The sequence below is a fragment of the Geotrypetes seraphini genome, chromosome 12 (assembly GCF_902459505.1).
Source record: "Geotrypetes seraphini chromosome 12, aGeoSer1.1, whole genome shotgun sequence".
NCBI classification, from domain to species: Eukaryota; Metazoa; Chordata; class Amphibia; order Gymnophiona; family Dermophiidae; genus Geotrypetes; species Geotrypetes seraphini.
This window is the reverse complement of record NC_047095.1, coordinates 80,823,261-80,841,632: the sequence shown is the minus strand read 5'-3', so window position 1 is coordinate 80,841,632 and position 18,372 is coordinate 80,823,261. Positions and strand designations below refer to the sequence as shown.

Below are 18,372 nucleotides of genomic sequence, written 5' to 3'. Positions count from 1 at the left end.
AACCAGTGGTCTCAAACTCAAACCCTTTGCAGGGCCACATTTTGGATTTGTAGGTACTAGGAGGGCCTCAGAAAAAAATAGTTAATGTCTTATTAAAGAAACTAGTGTTTAAGCCCGTTACATTAACGGGTGCTAGAATATATGCCTGTCTGTCTTTCTTTATTTATGTCTCTCTCCCTGCTCCTGTCTCTTTCTTCCTTTCTTTCTTTCTGTCTCTCTCCCTCCTGTTATTTTTCTCTCTCTCTCCCTGGCACCCTTTGTCTGTCAGTCTGTCTCTCTGGTCCCCTGTCTGTCTTTATTTCTGTTTGTCTCTCTCCCTGGCCTCCTTTGTCTGTCTGTATTTCTTTCTGTCTCTCCTCCTCCCCCCCCCCCCACTATCCTTTGCAGAAGCAGCAGCGTATTTCCCTTCCCCTCCAGGTCCCTGTGAAGTAGTAGCAGCATTCCCCCCCACTCCCTTCTCCCCCCCCCCCCCACTTTCCTTTGCAGAAGCAGCAGCGGTATTTCCTTTCCCCTCCAGGTCCCTGTGAAGCAATTCCCTTCTCTTACCGTGAGCTGTCCTGCTCCGTTTGGCCCCTCCCTTCTCTTAATGCGATCTGGCCTGCTCCGTTCGGCCCCTCCCCCTTCCCTTTCCGCAGGCTGGCCTGCTGCGGCCGAAGGTTTTTGTTTCAAGTTTTAAAAGTGATGGTGGCGGCTCCTCTCACGCTGCTGATCCTCTTGTAAAGAGCAGCCTGCGATGGTGGCCGGCTTTAGCGAACCTCGTAGGCCGCTCTCTAGCCTCGGTAGCACGGATCGCATCAGAGAGAACGTGCTACCGAGTTGGAGAGCAGCCTGCGAGGTTTGCTAAAGCTGGCCTCCATCGCAGGCTGCTCTTTACAGGAGGATCAGCAGTAGCAGCAGCGGCGGCAGTGGCAAGTGAGGGCCAAGGTGTGTTTCCTGCCGAGGACGTGAGCAGGGAGAGAGCTTGCCTGGCTTCCAGGGTGAGTGAGGGCGGGAGGAGGGGAGTGGCCAGAGTGATCATTGGCCGGGTTCTAAAATGGAACACGGCTACGGATCACACACCATGGCGGCAGTAATCATGCTTTTTTAAAAGCGCATGCGCCGCTAACCTTTTATTATATAGGATGACAATTTTGCATGAGGTAAAACTCTTTATAGTTTATAAATCTTTCCTTTTGGCTGTCTTAATAATAATATTGTAATTTAGAGCTAAAGAGACATATGATCAAGAAACGGTTTTATTTTACTTTTGTGATTATGATAAACATACTGAGGGCCTCAAAATAGTACCTGGTAGGCCGCATGTGGCCCCCGGGCCGCGAGTTTGAGACCACTGGTTTAAACCAATATTCTCTAATGGAATCTGAGTGCCCAGATGCTATTATAGGATAGGTGCTCCCCGTGCAGCATTGGGAGTGCCCATTTACAGAACTGCCTTTAAAATCTTTGGTTCTTGCAAGCAAGTTGATGGGTGGAAGTTGAGTGTGTAAAGGATAATGCAATGCCTCCAAACAACGGTGAATAATTTTTTTATGGATTTGTAGATGATATCTAAAGACCATGCACTTGCAAAGCAGTGAGATCACATGGCATTCCATATGAGTAATTCTATGTCAAGTGGTCCAATTTCAAGGAGGGTCCACACTTGACATCTTCCAGAGATACAAAAAGTGACCCAAATAAAGGAGCCCCTAACTCTGGATCTGTTTGAGATCATGCTCCTAAACTTTGAATATCTTCTTTAGAGGTACCAACGTATCCCCTGAAAATATTTCAGCAATTTCTGAGATGGTTGAGTGGGGAGTTCTGGACCACTTGACATAGAATGACCCATGTATCAGTATAAAGATGGCTTCATATAGAGAAACCTTCAGGCACAGAAGCATATTTTGCCTACGGTTTATGGAGTTAGAGTTATTAAGTTGTATTTCATCCCTATAGCTTTATCCTTTCTTTCCTGCATATAGAGCCTCCCCTCCCCCCCCCAAAAAAAAATCTTTGAATGACAGCAATGCGTGTGTCAGTTTATTCCAAACAAACCTGCTGGTTTGGTGAGTTTGACCTGCCCTCACTGGGAGATCTGGACTGGTGTCGTTCTCCAGGCTCAGAACTTGGCTGTGGACTCCTCTCCTCAGAATTGCAGCGGGAAACATCTGGAGACAGGAGGTGCTTCCGTTCCTTTGACCGTCCTCGTTCCTTCCCACCCGAGCGATGTGTTTCAGATCGGTGGCCTAAAATGTTAACAGCATTTTACAGTGTAACTATCACGTGAAAAGGAACTGCTCTGAGGAACTTGTCTAAGAACTTGCATTGCATTCAGCAGTGGAATCCATTAACTGAAATTTCAACACTAGGGCCAATATTCAGTCAATGGTGATGAGCGTTTTGCTGACTACTGCTGGAGTTATTCCAGGATATTCAATGCCCGGCCATGTTCAGGCTTCAGCACTGAATATCCTTTTTTTTTTTTTGTGGAGCCAGTTAAATTGATATCCAACACTTAATTGGCCATGGGCTACTGCATAAAGATAGGACTAACTTTTATTCAGTCCCATTTACACGTTGACCCTGTTCTCTTAAGCACTGAATACTGGCACTTAACCAGTCACGTGCTGACTCTGCCCCCAAACACTCCCCAAATAGATGAACAAGCAATTTAACTAGTCTGCGGCTGTTTCTGGACAGTTAAATAATTTTGAATATTGACCGCTCTTTATTTGACTGTATATTTAGGCCAATATTTAGAGCAGAGGCGTCTACCCTTGGCCCTCGCCAGGATGAGTTTTCAGAATTTCCCAAATGAATATGAATGAGATCTATTTGCATACAATAGAAGCAGAGCATGGAAATAGATCTCATGCAAATTCATGTGGGGAAATCCAGAAAACCTGACTGGATTGCGGCCCTCGAGGACTGACATTGGACAATCCTGTTTTAACAGTGCTCCTGAATATCTTTCTAGATTACTTCAGGGCCATGCTGGGGTAATGCTGGGGTAGTCCTCTGAGTTATCTGATTAGCAGTGATTTCAGTCTCCTAACCACAGAACTATCCAGATAAGGTTGGGTGGCGAAAGGATTGCCCTAACTTTATCTAGATAGCAATCCAGGTAGCACCACCACTGATTGCCTACCTGGATAGTCAGTGCTGACCATCATCCAAATAATGGTACAGAATATCAGGATATTTTTTAGCCCTGGTGGCCAAGTTTTAAAAATACTGCTGACCACCGCAGCTCAATATGGAACCTACTGTTTCTAAAAGACATTTGCATCGTAGACCACCTCTGTATACAGTGGCATAGTAAGAGTGAGCAGCACCTGGGGTGGTAGCGCTCCTCCCCTGCCCTCTTCCCTACCCCCCTGCTGCGCATGCACACCCCCTTCCCTTTCCCCATACCTTTTTAACTTTTCCGGCATGAGTAGCATGCTCACGTCAGTGTCTGATCACCCTTTGATGTCACTTCCTAAGCACGGGTCCCGGAAGTGATGTCAGAGAGAGTGCCGACGCTGACGTGGGCAGCAACTTTGTGCCAGAGAAGTAAATAAGGTACGGGGAAGGCAAGGGGAATACACGGGGAGTGGGGTGGAGAGTGGGGTGCCACGCCCTTCGGAATACTGTACCCAGGACAGAACCTCCGCACCACCTTATTACGCCACTGTCTGTATATAAAAGAAGCCAGCATTGAATTTGATGCTAACTGAATTGCATTTTGTTATTCACACACAATAGTATTTATTAACAGTCCCCGAGGGCCACAAATGGTTGAGGTTTTCAGGACATCCCAAATGAATATGCTCGAGACAGATTTGCATGCATAGTACTCTGATTTTATGATAATCTGTCTCACGAATACCCATGAGGGCATCCTGAAAACCTGACCTGTTTGTGGCTGTCAAAGACCTGAAACAAATATGACCATTCTAGCCCGTTCCTGGATTTTCTGACAAGAACCTGCACACTTCTGTTTGACTTTGGTCTATTTGACTTTTGTGACTATTTTATAAAATAAACACAATTGCCCATACTAGAGGCACAAATATTTACACCTGCTCCCTAGCTGGTATAAATGCGTGCAGGCTCATTTTTACCTGAAATTTCTGCAGGATTTGTGCTGGTATTATATAAAGACCCACTGAGGCCCGATATGCAGCCAGTTTTCCTGACCACTATCGGATCTATTCCTGGATATTCAGTGCTGGGCCATGTCTGGGCTCCAGCATTCAATTTGAAGGTAAAAGAGGGGGGGGGGGGGGGAGGGTTGATGCTGTAAAAACATAGTCAGTTAAGTGTGATATTCAGGACTTAATTGGCTACAAATAACCACATTAAGAAAGGACTGTGTTTTTAAACAATCCTATTTATGCAGTTATCCTAGCTGATTTAGTGCTAATATTGACACATAAGTGGTTAAGTGCACTGTGCTTAAAGCAGTCCTATTTATGTGGCTACCCTAGCTTATCAACCCCCGCCCCCCTTTTATCAAGCTGCGTGGACCAGCGAGGTAAGAGCCCCGACGCTCATAGGAATTCTGTAAGAGTTGGAGCATTTACCGTGCTGGCTTGCACTAAAAATCTCTAGCACAGTTTGATAAAAGGGCCCTAAATGCTAATATTGACACTTAAGAGATTAAGGGCTGACCCCACAAAGTAGCCAGTTTTGGTTTAGGCACTAACCAGGTATTTTCAGCGACACTGCCCAGTTAAGTGTTGCCGAATTGCCTGGTTATCCCAGGACAAGTGATTTACATGGCCAGGAGCCATTTCTGGCTGTTTAAATTGCTTTGAATGTGGCCCTACAGGTGCCTGTCCATTCTTCTACAATAGGCTACACATAGGCACCCATTTGCCCTCTCCACCTAGGCAACTTTTTCTAAAATTACTTTCATACTGATTTGTCATCTGAAACCAGGAATATTTGGTATTAAGATGTAAATGAGAAAAGAATGTTGAAACTCTCCAAAGGAGACCAGTTTCCCCATTAGAAGAATAAAACAGATCCCCCTCACTTGAATCTGTGTTCATACGATGTCCAGAGAAGCGCAGGGATGCGTGGTAGCTTCGTCGGCGTGATTTATAGCTGGTATCAGCGCTGCTTTTTTCCAGCGAGAACTCATTGAGCCATGACGTGTGAGTGCGCTTATCTCCAATGGTGGAGAAGGATCTTCGCATAGAACTAGCATCTGTAAGCACCTGAAAATCACCCCAATGCAGACTTTAGGAACATATCCAAGGCATTTTCTATTTTCTTTTTGTTTTATCCTTTTTGATCCAGTTTTTTTTCCCAATTCTGTATGTATATTAACTGTTAAAATTTTACATCTTCTGAGTGAAGATTTTTATTTTTGGGCATTGCAGGTATCTGATTTGACGGAGCACTTTAAATTATGAATGTTTCTTCCTGTCTTGACAGATATTTAACCCCCCCCCCAGCAAGATTAGGGCCCCCTTTTATTAAACCACGATAGCGGTTTTTAGTGCATGGAGCCGCGCTGAATTCCACGCACTGCTCCCGACGCTTATAGAGTTGGAAACAGCGTGGGGCATTCAGTGCATCTCCCTGCGCTAAAAAAACGCTATTGCGGTTTAATAAGAGGGAGCCTAGATTTCAAGGCCCCCTTTTACAAAGCTGTGCAGCTGAGTACTGCACAGCAAATGCTCCAACAACCGTTCAATTCCAATAGGTCATTTACCATGCTGGTCTGCGCTGCCGGATTTAGTAAAAGAGAGGGCAAGTCTGAAAACATGAAAGTGGGCCTCGTACTAAAATGTGAAAGCGATTTTGCAAAAGTTCATTTTCCATGAAAATGCCTGGAAGCACAGAAAAATGCCACATTCCATGCAAGTTTACTATTTTTCATGTAAGTGAACACTTGTGAATTCTTTTCACAAAAGTTCACTTTTAAGTAATGAACTTTCACAAAGTTCACTTACATTTGGAATTAATGGCCTGCTGTGATACAAAAATCATAAAAAGACTTTGCAGTCCCAATTCTGCAATAAGTGTAACTACACCTCTGAATGTGTAGTTATTTTGCTGAAGTCACAAGTGAAGGCCCAGTTCATATTGCAGTAGCACAGAATTAAAGGACTTAATGGCTCAAATCGAGACATGCATCGCCCTTCAAGGACCCACTGATTCTTATATGCCTATGTTCCTGCACCTTTCCCAGCTCAGGGCATCTATTTGTATAGTAATCCAGTCACCCCACCGTCTTCTCAGGAATGCAGTGGGGGGAGGGGAGTGATGGGGTAGACTACACTACAGGTTAGGCAATGCCATTTTGATACAGAGAGCCACAGGGGCCATTATGACACCATTATGCCCCAGTCTCCTTGAGTGAATCATGGTTCCGAGGGGTAGGAATGGGGCTAGACACTCACCTTGTCCTTTTATTAGGGGGTGGGGCTCCAAGTTGGGGCTCCGGTGGGGACACTAAACTACCAGAGACTTGAGGTTCTCCTTATGAAATAGTCCCGGGGGAACCCTTTTTAAATTATGTATGTTCTGCATTGTGGCAGAGGGTAGAAAGCGGGAGCACTAGGCTACCTGGGAATGGAGACGTCCCGGGGAGGTCCTTGCATTTGAGTTAGTGGACTTTTCAATTTTATGTCAACACTACATGAAGACAAAACGTTGTCAAAGAAACATTTTGCATGTTGCTGCGGCCAGGAGTGTGCCAACATAATATGACAAAATGCAAACCATTTTATGGCTGGAGCTCATTTGAATCTCTTAGCTAAATTCTGCAAAAATGGGTACGAACCCATGAACATTTTTTGTGGTTAGTACATATGATCTTTTGGGGTCCTTTTACTAAGGCGCACTAACTGATTTAGCGCATGCTAACCGATTTGGTGGGTGCTAAATATTAAGGCACCTATTATGTTCTCTGGACGTGTTACCATTTAGCCCAGGGGTGTCCAACCTTTTGGCTTCCCTGGGCCGCATTGACCGAAAAAAATGTTTCTGGGGCCACACAAATGCGCAAACGCTGCAGCAAGATAGAGGAAGGAGCCGGCAAGACGGTAAACCCCGAGGGGCAGCAGAGGAAAACACTGCATCGCCCTCGACCGGGGCCACACAAAATACTGTACGGGGCCACTTGCGGCCCTCGGGCCGCAGGTTGGACATCCCTGATTTAGCCTGTGCTAATCTTTAACATGCATTAAATCGGTTAGCACACCTAAATAAAAGGACCCCTTTGTGAGGTGAAGCTGAAGAAGGACAGATTAGAATAATCTCTTATAAGCCATCTGAATGCATTTGCCTTTGTTTGAAATATGTCTGCAGAAAGGACATGCGTTTTTTACAGAAGCACTCGTACATTTTAGCAATCAGACAGACTTTGTAAACATGAAGTTCTGATTTTTGCTACATCTGTTGAAAGGAAGTAGCTATGACTTTCTTAATGTGGAAAGTCCTCTAAACCTCGGGCATGAGACCTTATGAAAGAAAACAAAAGTGTGCTTCCTCTTCCATGGTGCAAGACTGTGGCGATCCCATTTCCCCTTGAAGGAAATTGATGACCTTTGGAGGAATTCAAGTCCATCAAAGCATTACATTACATTGATCGATACATTATCAATACGTGCTTCGAAGTATGTACATGCAAGCATGCAATTTAAATGATCAATCGGAATGCCCCAAATTGCTTGAGCCGATATTATTAAGGTACCTCCAAAATACTTATTTGGAGGCAATGGCTTCAAAATGGCAACAGTTCCCCTCCTCCCATATATTCCAGCACAAGCAGAAAACTAAAAATATAAACAAAAAATTCTGACATGCAATGTAAGCCTCAGTTCCAAAATGTCCAAGCACTGTTACGGACTCCAATTATTATCAACAGAATATATCAAATATGCCAATTTGAAAATTAAATTTTTAAAAATTATTTTGATACCACTATAATGGGATCATGATGTCACCCTCTCATAAATGTGAAAGGTGCTGAAGATATCTAACCAGGTCAGGATGCTCAGTGGAGGAAATTTCCTCGGGAAAGAGATTGCAAAGGTCAGGTTCTGGATCAGAAACTGGCCTGCTACTAGGTATTTTAGGCAGTGGCCTAGGGTGACAGAATTTGAGGGGAAGCTGCATGATGCCCCCATGGTAAGGAAGGAGCACTTTTAAGGCTCTCAGCATGGCACAGGGCCTTTAAACACAGGGCTGCGCTCACACATTACTGCAGCCTGGCCCCATTTAATGCCCCAGGAAATTTTCACTGGGGCAAAGAAGGGCAGAACGTGTCAATGCTTGAATATCAGTTTGTGCCATTGGTTCTCTGTGCTCAAGGCCCTGCACTGCTCTGAGTTTTCTTACAGCAGTTTCAGCCAAGAATGAAGCGTGAAGGACAGAGGCAGGATGGCTGCAGTGGAACAGGCATAACAGGGGTAAGGGAAAGGGAAGAGATGAGATTGTGGATACTTTGGGGGAGTGGTAGGGAAAGGAAGAAGAGACACTGGCTACCTGGAATAGGGTAGAGAGGGGATGGGGAAATGCTGGAGTCTGTGGGGGTGGAAGGAGAAGGGGAGATGTTGGGCTATGAGGAGGTAGGAAGGGAAAAGGTAGATGTTGGACTATTGGGAGGTAGAGAGGGAAAAGGGAGAAACTGGACTGGGGGGGGTGGCTAGGTGTAGGAAGAGAGACGATACACAGCTGAAGATTTGCTTAAGGTGGCAGATAACCTTGGGTCCTGCTCTGAAGTTATCTTGGTCCCAAGATTTGATATATTCAAGAAAACAATCTATCCCAATTCTGGAGTCTGAAAGACTTCAAAGAATAAGTTCCTCACGTAACCCTGTGGTATCCAAAGCTGCTAAGTTACCCAGTTTTAGGAGGGAGACTGTTGGGTCTCTTCAGATTTTTAATTTGCATGTTGTATTTGTGGTCCCCAATTGTACCCATTGAATTCAGTGCTGCAGATCTCATGAGGCATCAAGATGGTATTATCAGGAATCCAGCACTGTTCAAAATCTCCCGGCCGGAACTGAATAACTTCACAACTCTAGGTATGTCAAAGAATGCGTTTATTCCTAAATTGTGAAGATAAAGGAATAAAGAAACGAAATGGAGGGCGAGTTAATGAGGAAGAGAGAGGAGGGAGATGAAAGGGAGGGGATGGGGAGCAGGAGAGAACCATTTGTTATTTCTTTCCTCATCATCCTATTTCTCTACTCTTGATTTCATCCAAATGCTTTTTTTCTCCTTGGAGGCATGAAAAAGCACCGACTATATACTCTCACTTAGTGTAGACAAAAAGATAGTCAAAACATATCTGAATTGGGTAAAATTAAACACTGAAACCATCAACAAGCTACTCTTGCAAAACGTGTGTAATGACAAAATAATTTGTTGACTTAAGTGTTACCTCTATTGAAGCATTAATGCATTCTCTCCCACCTAGCTTTCAGTCTGGTGTACTGAACTCTAATCACTTTTTTGCTAGAAATATGGACTGCCTCCTGTACCAGCCACCAACAGAATCTAGTTTTGTTTCTACAGTAATTAATTTATTGTATCTACCCTACTCTTCTTTCTCATTTCTTTCACTTCTTGTATACTCTTCTAGCTATCTTCCTTCCTCATCTCCCTGCACTCTTTGTTTCCTGAATGTTTTAAGTATATTATTTTTATGTATAATCTTGCTAACTCTAGGACAGAAGTTCTAATGTTGTTCCATGCAGTTTCTAATTATTAAGAGACAATGCATCAGGTTACATCAACTAATTATATCAGGACCTGAATAATGAATCTGCCAAAATCAACAACAGAACAGCAAAATACAGGTACAAAACCACATTAACAACACTAGTAAAGCTAGAACTAATTTTTAAAGACAAAAACAAATTCAGTTTCCTTCTTAACAATAAATATAAAACAGACAGACAGACCCAGGTAGCAGACAGACAGAGAATGGAGTGTCTTATTGTGTCCTTTGAAATTGTAGAAGTGGAAAAGGAGGCGTGCAGGTGTAGGTAGGAAACATGCCAGGGAAAAGGCAAAGGGATGCGGAAATGCAGTATTCAATCTGAAACATTTCCTGTGCAAAGCACAATAGGGGGCTCCAACCACAATATTATGTAAGCACCAGTCCCTGATGGCATGAATGTTGACTTCAAAATAGGACAGGTGAAAAAAAGATGAGGTGGGTTTTTTTTTTGCAAAACATTCCAGGGTAATTTAATTTAGATAAGAAAGACATTGTGGTGGCAACCAAGACTAGATGGAACCTACCAGAGTTCAGTAGTCTAACAGATTCCCTGTAGACTATGGGACTCAGTGGGTTAGCAAAGAGCAATCATCTTAAAAGTAATGCCAGCCAATGCTGAAGATGGAATTGGTGTTTAAAATCATGCTATTTTATTGTGCTCTGTCTTTTACCTGGGGATCCATGGCCAGACGTGGCATGGAGGAAGCTCTCATAGATGAAGTACGCTCCAGCATGTCCACTGGGAGACAGTTGCCACAGTTAGAGGCCTGCGACCTTTTAAAATCTCTAATCTCTGGCTCCTGGAAGCAAACACATAGCCACTGTCGTGGAATTCGGTTTAATGTAACCCCCTCATCTTGTTTGGATGTTACCAGGAGCTTCTTAGAAGAGGGAACTAGACACGTACTGTGAAATTTTTAATTTACTGCCCAGTCAAATAAAAAAATTAAAACATGGCCAGTATGTTTATTTACTGTAAGTGGAAATAACAATCTAGTTCAAATTCCATAAGAATCCATAAGAAGAATGCACAGGAGGTCAATTCATGATTCTTCTTATCTTGCTTAAATTAAATTCAAAGTGTCTTTCCAAAACATTATCCCATTAAAAAAATAATCTCCTTATTTATATATGACATTTTGACTGCACTGAACTTTTAATTGAATGCAATTAGATAATATTCAGGTTAAAAATTAGTTTATCCAAATTAATTTCTACTTGTTGCACCTTTTATCTTCAAAGTTATTCACTGGAATTAAAAGAAGAACCTTCCAATAATTTTCTGTCATCAAGAAACATCAGGAAGGTGCTTTGCAGCATTGTAGATGATCAGGCTGACAAATTGGTAGCGGAGATAGAAATGACTTTTTTTTTTCCTGGTAGATCAGTTGTGCAGGGAAGTGTGGCATGTGCGGTATAAAGAATCCACAGAGATACGGCTACGAACTCTGAAACACACACAACTGACCTGGAACGCACAGTAATTCAACACAGTAACCTAACAAAAATTACACACAGGCAGAGGCACAGACACTTGAGTTTTACTGATCCGAGTGTGAGCATGTGGCAGAACGTGCCAAACATTTAAACATCAGAACTCAGCCCACGGACACCTGGGTTGTCAATGGGAGAAACAGATCCACTGTATACTATGGTATTGTCCCCCCGCCCTCTTTTACGAAGATGCAGTTGGCTTTTTTAATCGCAGGCCGCGGTGGTATTAGCTCCGATATGCACAGGAGTTCTATAGATCGCTTAGGTGTAAGCGGGGTACAAGTTCTTAAATAAATAAATAATACCGCCATGGCTGGCGATAAAAAAGCCTAACATGGCTTCGTAAAAGGAGCCCTGTGTTATCTATCTGATAAAGGAATCAATTTGTTAAACTCTGCTGGGAAGAAAATCACATAAGTGAATCAATGCAATACCTAGGCATTCCCTTGAAATAGTTTTACTATATAATGTAGAAGAAACAATACTTGGCAGGGCACTATCTGCATGGAGACATTCAGATAAGATATCTGTAAATCTTTATGCGACTATACCATAGAAGCTGAGCTGCTGGATACCTGATCCTGTCTTTATATAGATAGGTTTTCCATTTCTGCAGTCAGCTTACCCAGATAAATTTATCACCAATACATAGGGCAGGATTAATTCGTCGAGGGCCCCTAGGCACACAAATACACTGGGCCCCCTGCCCTGCCCCACCCCACCATGCGCCCAGGCGGAAACAAGAAGCTTTGGGCAAGCAGCACCGCTTGCACAATTACAGTTCTCGTTGCCTTTCTTATCCGCGTTGCTTGCTTGTCTTACTTTCCGTCGATGGGGGGGGGGCGTGTTGCCGATCGAGGGGGGGGGGGGTCCGCGTTGCCGATCGATGCTGGAGGGGCCCATCGCCGTTTGGAAAAAACAATGTTGATGCCTTCCTTCATTGGGCCCCCCTGACCATTTCAGGCCCTAGGCACGTGCCTACTTGGCCTATTGGTTAATCCTGCCCTGCCAATACATAGATACATTTAGACTCTTGGCCCCCTGACCGAGCAGCCCCATATTATCGATGTAAGAAGAGGCTGGTTTGGGGGATGGGATGAGGGCAGAGTAAAATGTTTTCCATCTAGAGGTGATATTCAGCTGCAAATCAGATCATTTATACAAGCAATGGCTTACCCTTTGACAAACCTTCCTAGGCGCAGGTGAAGTGACATCAGAGAGAGCGCCGCTGCTGAAGCAGGCAGCAACCTCGCGCTGGGAAAGTAAGAAAGGTACGGGGTAGGCAAGGGGCACATGTGCGCAGCAAGGAGAGGTGTGGGGGAGGGGGTGGATAGAAGGAGGGGTGCCGCACCCTTAGGAAAACCGCGCATCTGGAATATTGTGTTCAATTTTGGAGGCCACATTATCAAAAGGATAAGCTGAGAATAGAGTCGGTTCAGCGAATGCCCACTAGGATGGTCTCAGAGCTCAAGGATCTCTCCTATGAAGAACATAGAAACATAGAAACATAGAATATGACGGCAGAAAAGGGCCAACGGCCCAACAAGTCTGCCCAATCATGATCCCTTCCACCCTCGAGAAACTATCCTCTACCATACATCTGTAGCGACCCCACATGTTTGTCCTATCGCCTCTTGAAGTCGAGCATGCTACTAGCCTCGACTACCTGACGTGGAAGACCTTTCAATCACCCTCTCGGTAAAGAAGTATTTCCTGGTGTCCCCATTAAATCTTCCTCCCCTAAGTTTTAGCAGATGTCCTCTTATCACCATGGGACCCGTAAGAGTGAAGATTTCCTCCTCCTCCTCAATGCGGCCCGTTATGTACGTCTAGGTAAGTTGCAGCTATACTCTCTCAAGGAACGCAGAGAGAGGGGAGACATGATAGAGACGTTCAAATATGTTACTGGCTGTATTGAGGTGGAAGATGACATCTTTTTCCTTACAGGACCTACGGTAACAAGAGGGCATCCGTTAAAAATCAAGGGTGGGAGATTTCATGGTGATATTAGGAAGTATTTCTTCACTGAAAAGGTGGTTGATCATTGGAATGATCTTCCACTTCAGGTAGTAGAGGCCAGCAACGTGCTCGATTTTAAGAAAAGATGGGATAAACATGTGGGTTCACTTCGAGGAAGTGCTTAAGGGGGAGGGTTCTTGAGTGGGCAGACTTGTTGGGCCGACAGCCCTTTTCTGCCGTCATATTCTATGTTTCTATGTTTCTATGGGGCAGATTGCCTACCCCGCACCACCTCTTATGCCATGTCAATAAGTTGGCACCAAGTGACGTGTACTGTATAACCTCTTTGCAGTTAGGTGCTATGCCACTTAGGTGGTACCTTATAGAATAGCGCCTAGTGCACATAGGCGCCTGTCAATTAACGGCACCTTCAACCCCAGCGTGGTGTGTGCCGGGAGCTGTATTAAGGCCTGCACTAAAATACGACTGTTTGCTATCAGGCCGCTTCAGAGACTTTTCTATCTCTTAAATTTGTTCTATTTTATTTTTAATTATTTTTATCTTCTTTCTTTCTTTCTTTTAATCTATTTCTTTGATTTTTGATCTTGGAAATGTATTATATTTTGTTATTACTCACCCCCCTATTTTACTAAGGTGTGCTACTCAAATTAGCACGCGCTAAATGCTAACGTGTCTAGCTTTTAGTGCGCGCTAGTCGGTTAGCGCACATTAGTAAAGCAGGTACTTTACCTAGATTGTGAGCCTTCGGGACAGATAGGGTAGGTTTTCTCAAGTACCTAATTTCATTTTAGTTTCATACATTGTAAACCGCTTAGGTCAGTAAAACATAAATATAAACAGAACTGACCTGATATTTTAGCACAGGCGGGGGTATAAATAACTCTTAGCGCCCACAATTTATCGTACTATAATTACTGCAAGAAGGCCCTGTGCATTTTTTTCAAAGCCTTCTTTGGAGGAGTGTGTGGCGCAGTGGTTGGATCTACAGCCTCAGCACCCTGGGGTTGTGGGTTCAAACCCCGCGCTGCTCCTTGTGACCCTGGGCAAGTCACTCAGTCCTCCATAGCCCCAGGTACGTTAGATAGATTTTGAGCCCACTGGGACAGATAGGGAAAATGCTTGAGTACCTGATTGTAAAAAACGCTTAGATAACCTTGATAGGCGGTATATAAAATCCTAATAAACTTGAAACTAGATAGCCCCAATAATGTGGACTGAAAAAAGAATGAATGATTTGGTTTGTTTTCATTTTTCCTGTATTTTCTTTTATGATTTTGCTTGTGCTTCTTATGAGTTGTAACAAATAAATAAATCTATGGAAAACAAAAAAAGAAGAAGAAACCCTGTACCTGTATCATGAAAACATCTACCATAGAGTCCATAAAGAATCACAGGAGCAGCTAATCAGATGTTCAAAAACATCCAGTGGTCAATTCAGATAAAAGACAGGGTGGATTAATATATTAAAGGTGACATTACCAGAGAGAGCTGCTCTTGGAACTGTTCTTCTCTCCTGTCTAAATGAGGTGGCAGGAATATCTCCTGAGGGGAGAGAGGGCTCAGCGAAGGGAACCCACTTCGCATGCTCCTGTTAAAAAAAAAGATCAGTCCGCAATGCAACATTATCAAATACAGAACATGACTGCAGATCAATATGATCTAGGTCGAAAAAAAAGACATGACAAAGTATGTAAGTGTACACTGTGTCATTTAGATTTCTAGCCCTCATTTCAATTTACATTGGCCATAGATTAATTCAATTTGTCTTAGTCAGAACTGGAGTTACAGAAAAACGTTGAGATATAATCTTAGTTAAATAAGCATTTGATAGTTTACAAGTTATAAATCTAAATTTATGGAATATGCCTTGTTTATACAGTAGACTCTCCTTTAACCAGAACTCTCAAGCAACCAGAAAAAAAAAATCAAATAAATACTGCAATAAAATCAATTTCTGGTGGAAATTTAAGTGTAAACTTGGCACGCCATACCTGAATACACCCACACTTTGCCTACCACTTGTCCGGTAGTTTGTCTGGAACAGTATATGGTATGGCATAGTGTGGGGTATAGTATTATTTAGACCTATTTTTAATAGTAACTTTCAAGAACCAGAAACTACTTTTAACCATCATCTACCAATCCCCATGGGTGCCAGTTTACTAACAGACTATTGCGGTTTTAAAGAGGAACTGGATTTTAGATTTTTTAGCATTACATGATTACATTAAAACTGCCTGAGACCACAGCCCCCTCTGAGACCGACAACAAAAGCATACCAGTTTGGACCTCTGACATCAGTGCTTTCACCCTAAATGGCTCCACAGCATTCATATAGGGATAAAAGCCCAAGTGTGCAGTTATCAAATCCTTTCGTTATAGGCTGCATGATGCAGAAAGGAGTAAAGCACTCATTAACTTGTGTGGTAGATAGCAACATATAGCATATTAAAATGCATGTTAATGAGGCTTGTAGCTAATCTGCAGCAATGCAGAGAAGCCTCATACCTATGTGCTGATGTATAGTGTGAGAAATGTAGCCTGGGTGGACCAACCATCAGATTGCAGGTTGCCTTCTTCCTTCGATTTTCCCAAACATGATGTCCTCCTCCAATGATATCTCTCTTCTGATGGTGTGACCAAAATAAGACAATCTGACAGTAACTTCATCATTTGGAATTCAAGTGACATAGCGAGTTTGATCTCTTCCAGAATCGACTTGTTAGTTCTTCTGATGGTCCATGGCACACCTAAAATCCTTCTCCAGCACCAAAGCTCAAATGAGTCAATCTTCTTTCTGTATTGTTTCTGTAGTGTTCAGTTTTTGCATCCGTAACTGACCACTGAGAAAATGATTGTGTGGACAAGTCTGATCTTCATTTGGAGTATTACCTCCTTGCCTTTGAATACTTAGTCGAAAGTCTTCATTGAAGAACGACCAAGTGCTATTCTGCAGAGTATTTCCTCCCTGCTAGTTGCTTCTTTGTTTACAAAAGAGCCCAGGAGATTGAAATCCTTTACAACTACTCTATTCTTGATCCTTGATACTAAAATATATTACAGTATATGTATTACAGGCAAGACTCATTATGATGATGCAGTGTAGTATTGTGGGGTTTTAAATCACTCTCTGGTATTACATCATATTACTCTGTTTAATTGGCTAAAAATGAAATGTTGGAAGGAGAGAGATAGAATTAAATTATGTGCCTTGACTAATGTGAGGTCAGTTATTTATATATGGTTTTTCCTAATAGATCTGATTAAAGAGGAAAATTTGGACTGTCTCATAGGACATGGTTAACAGAAAGGGTCCTAATAAGAGTCAATTTTGCCCTCACGAATTATTGTATGTTCATGTACTCCAGGAAAAGAAGAGAGGTGATGGAAAAAAAAGTTAAATTTTATATCTATGCTGATGATATCACCATTGTTATTCCCCTTACTACTCTGACCTCCAAGACTAAGATTCATCTATCATCCATTCTACAGCAAATTGAACTATGAATTCAAATTGAAGCTCAACACTGACAAAACTAAATTTTTCCTTGCAAGCCCTAATGACAAAATCAAAGACTCATCGATCTTCTTGAATGGTCAGGACTTCCCTATTAAAATCCTGGGAGTCACCCTGGACTGCCACCTCACCCTAAATGCTCACACAGATTTATTGGTTAAAAAATGCTTTTCGGTACTATGGAATCTCAGAACTATCAGAAAATACTTTGATGCAGCATCCTTCGGCTTACTGATTCAATTTTCCATCCTAAGCTTGCTCGATTATTTCAACATCATTTACTTGGGATCCTTCAAAAAAACCATTCTAAGACTCAGAGTCATTCAAAATTCGGCAGTTCGACTGATCTTTGGACTGAAGAAATGGGAACATATAAGCCCCTACTATCAAAAACTCCATTGGTTGCCCCTAGAGGAGCGAATCCTGTTTAAGTTCTCTTGTCTGTGTTATAAATCAATATTTGGTCTGGCTCCCACTTGCCTAGTTTCCCATTTTAATCTGGCAAGTTCTTATAGGCCCACACGAAGAATACATCTGTTCACCTAACAGACAATAAAAGCCTGCCACTACAAAAGATTCTTGGACAGAACTCTTGCCTTCCAGGCAGGCAAATGGAATGATTGGCTTAGTAACGTTATCACACTCTCCTCATTCTACTTCAATTTTCAAAAACTGGTAAAAACGAGTTTGTTCAATCGATTTGTAAACTAAGAATCTATACAGCTCTGCTTATTCAACCAGTATCCCTAAGAACTATATAGCTTTCCAATTCTTTCATTATGTAAGATTGTATTGTTGACTTTGATTGTAACCTCTTCGCTGATTGTTCAGCGCTTCTTGCTGTAAACCGCCTCAAACTTCCATGGCTTTGGCGATATATAAGAATACAATTATTATTATTATTATTATATTCCAAGATGCTTTAGAATTGATGCTCTCTACTTATGCTAGAAGGAATGGAATGTTTGGGATCAAAATCAGAACTTTATAGAGCTATGGAGCTTATGCTGGTGTACTGTCCACCTGCTATGGTAGTTTTAATGCCCATGCAAAGATTCTTTAGAAAGAGGCTGTCCATTCTAGTTAATGAAGGATTCAGCCCATTCGAACAGGCACATTTTATGAGTAGATTTATTATCTGCTACTTCCAACCAAAAGTGGGGTCTAGAGACTAAGTAATATAGGTCATTTCCATAGTCAGATCATTTTTTGGATTTGGACAGTGGTGGAGCCTCAAGAAAACAAGAGGTGGATTAAGAAAATAAAGGGAAAGGTAGATCTTCCCAAGTGGAGGCTTTTAGTGTTGGAATTGCCCAGGTCTCCAAAAGATGATTCTATCTATGTACAATTAAATGGCTGGCACAATAGTATCCAGAAAGGTCAAGCTTTTAATATTATGGTCCCAATAAAGACTGTTAGGGCTCATTTAAAAAAGGTAATCACCTGGTTTTCTGATCATTTGCAAGACAAACAGTTGCCCTGCACATATTATAGAGGCAGTGGAAGAAGACTGAAGAGAATAAGAGAGCTTGGAGAAAAGAGGCTAGTGAATAGTGACATATTATTGCTTTACAATGGAGGTGGAGGTAGATACCAAACTATCCAATTCTTGCTTTTACTACTCTTGTACTGACCAAAAATTATTTTGTGTTTGAAGGCACATTTTACC

The 18,372-nt window shown here is 42.5% G+C and overlaps 1 protein-coding gene across 1 annotated transcript in view; it reads right to left on the bottom strand.

Moving 5' to 3' along the window:
- Positions 1-18,372, bottom strand: part of CACNA1E (calcium voltage-gated channel subunit alpha1 E) — a 791,083-nt gene that overhangs the window by 3,251 nt on the left and 769,460 nt on the right. The window contains exons 43-46 of the mRNA XM_033915447.1: positions 14,666-14,774; positions 10,384-10,512; positions 5,006-5,189; positions 2,038-2,228 (exon numbers count right to left, since the gene is read on the bottom strand). Of these exons, the coding sequence (XP_033771338.1) occupies positions 2,038-2,228; positions 5,006-5,189; positions 10,384-10,512; positions 14,666-14,774 (613 nt within the window). The remainder of the gene's footprint in view (positions 1-2,037; positions 2,229-5,005; positions 5,190-10,383; positions 10,513-14,665; positions 14,775-18,372) is intronic.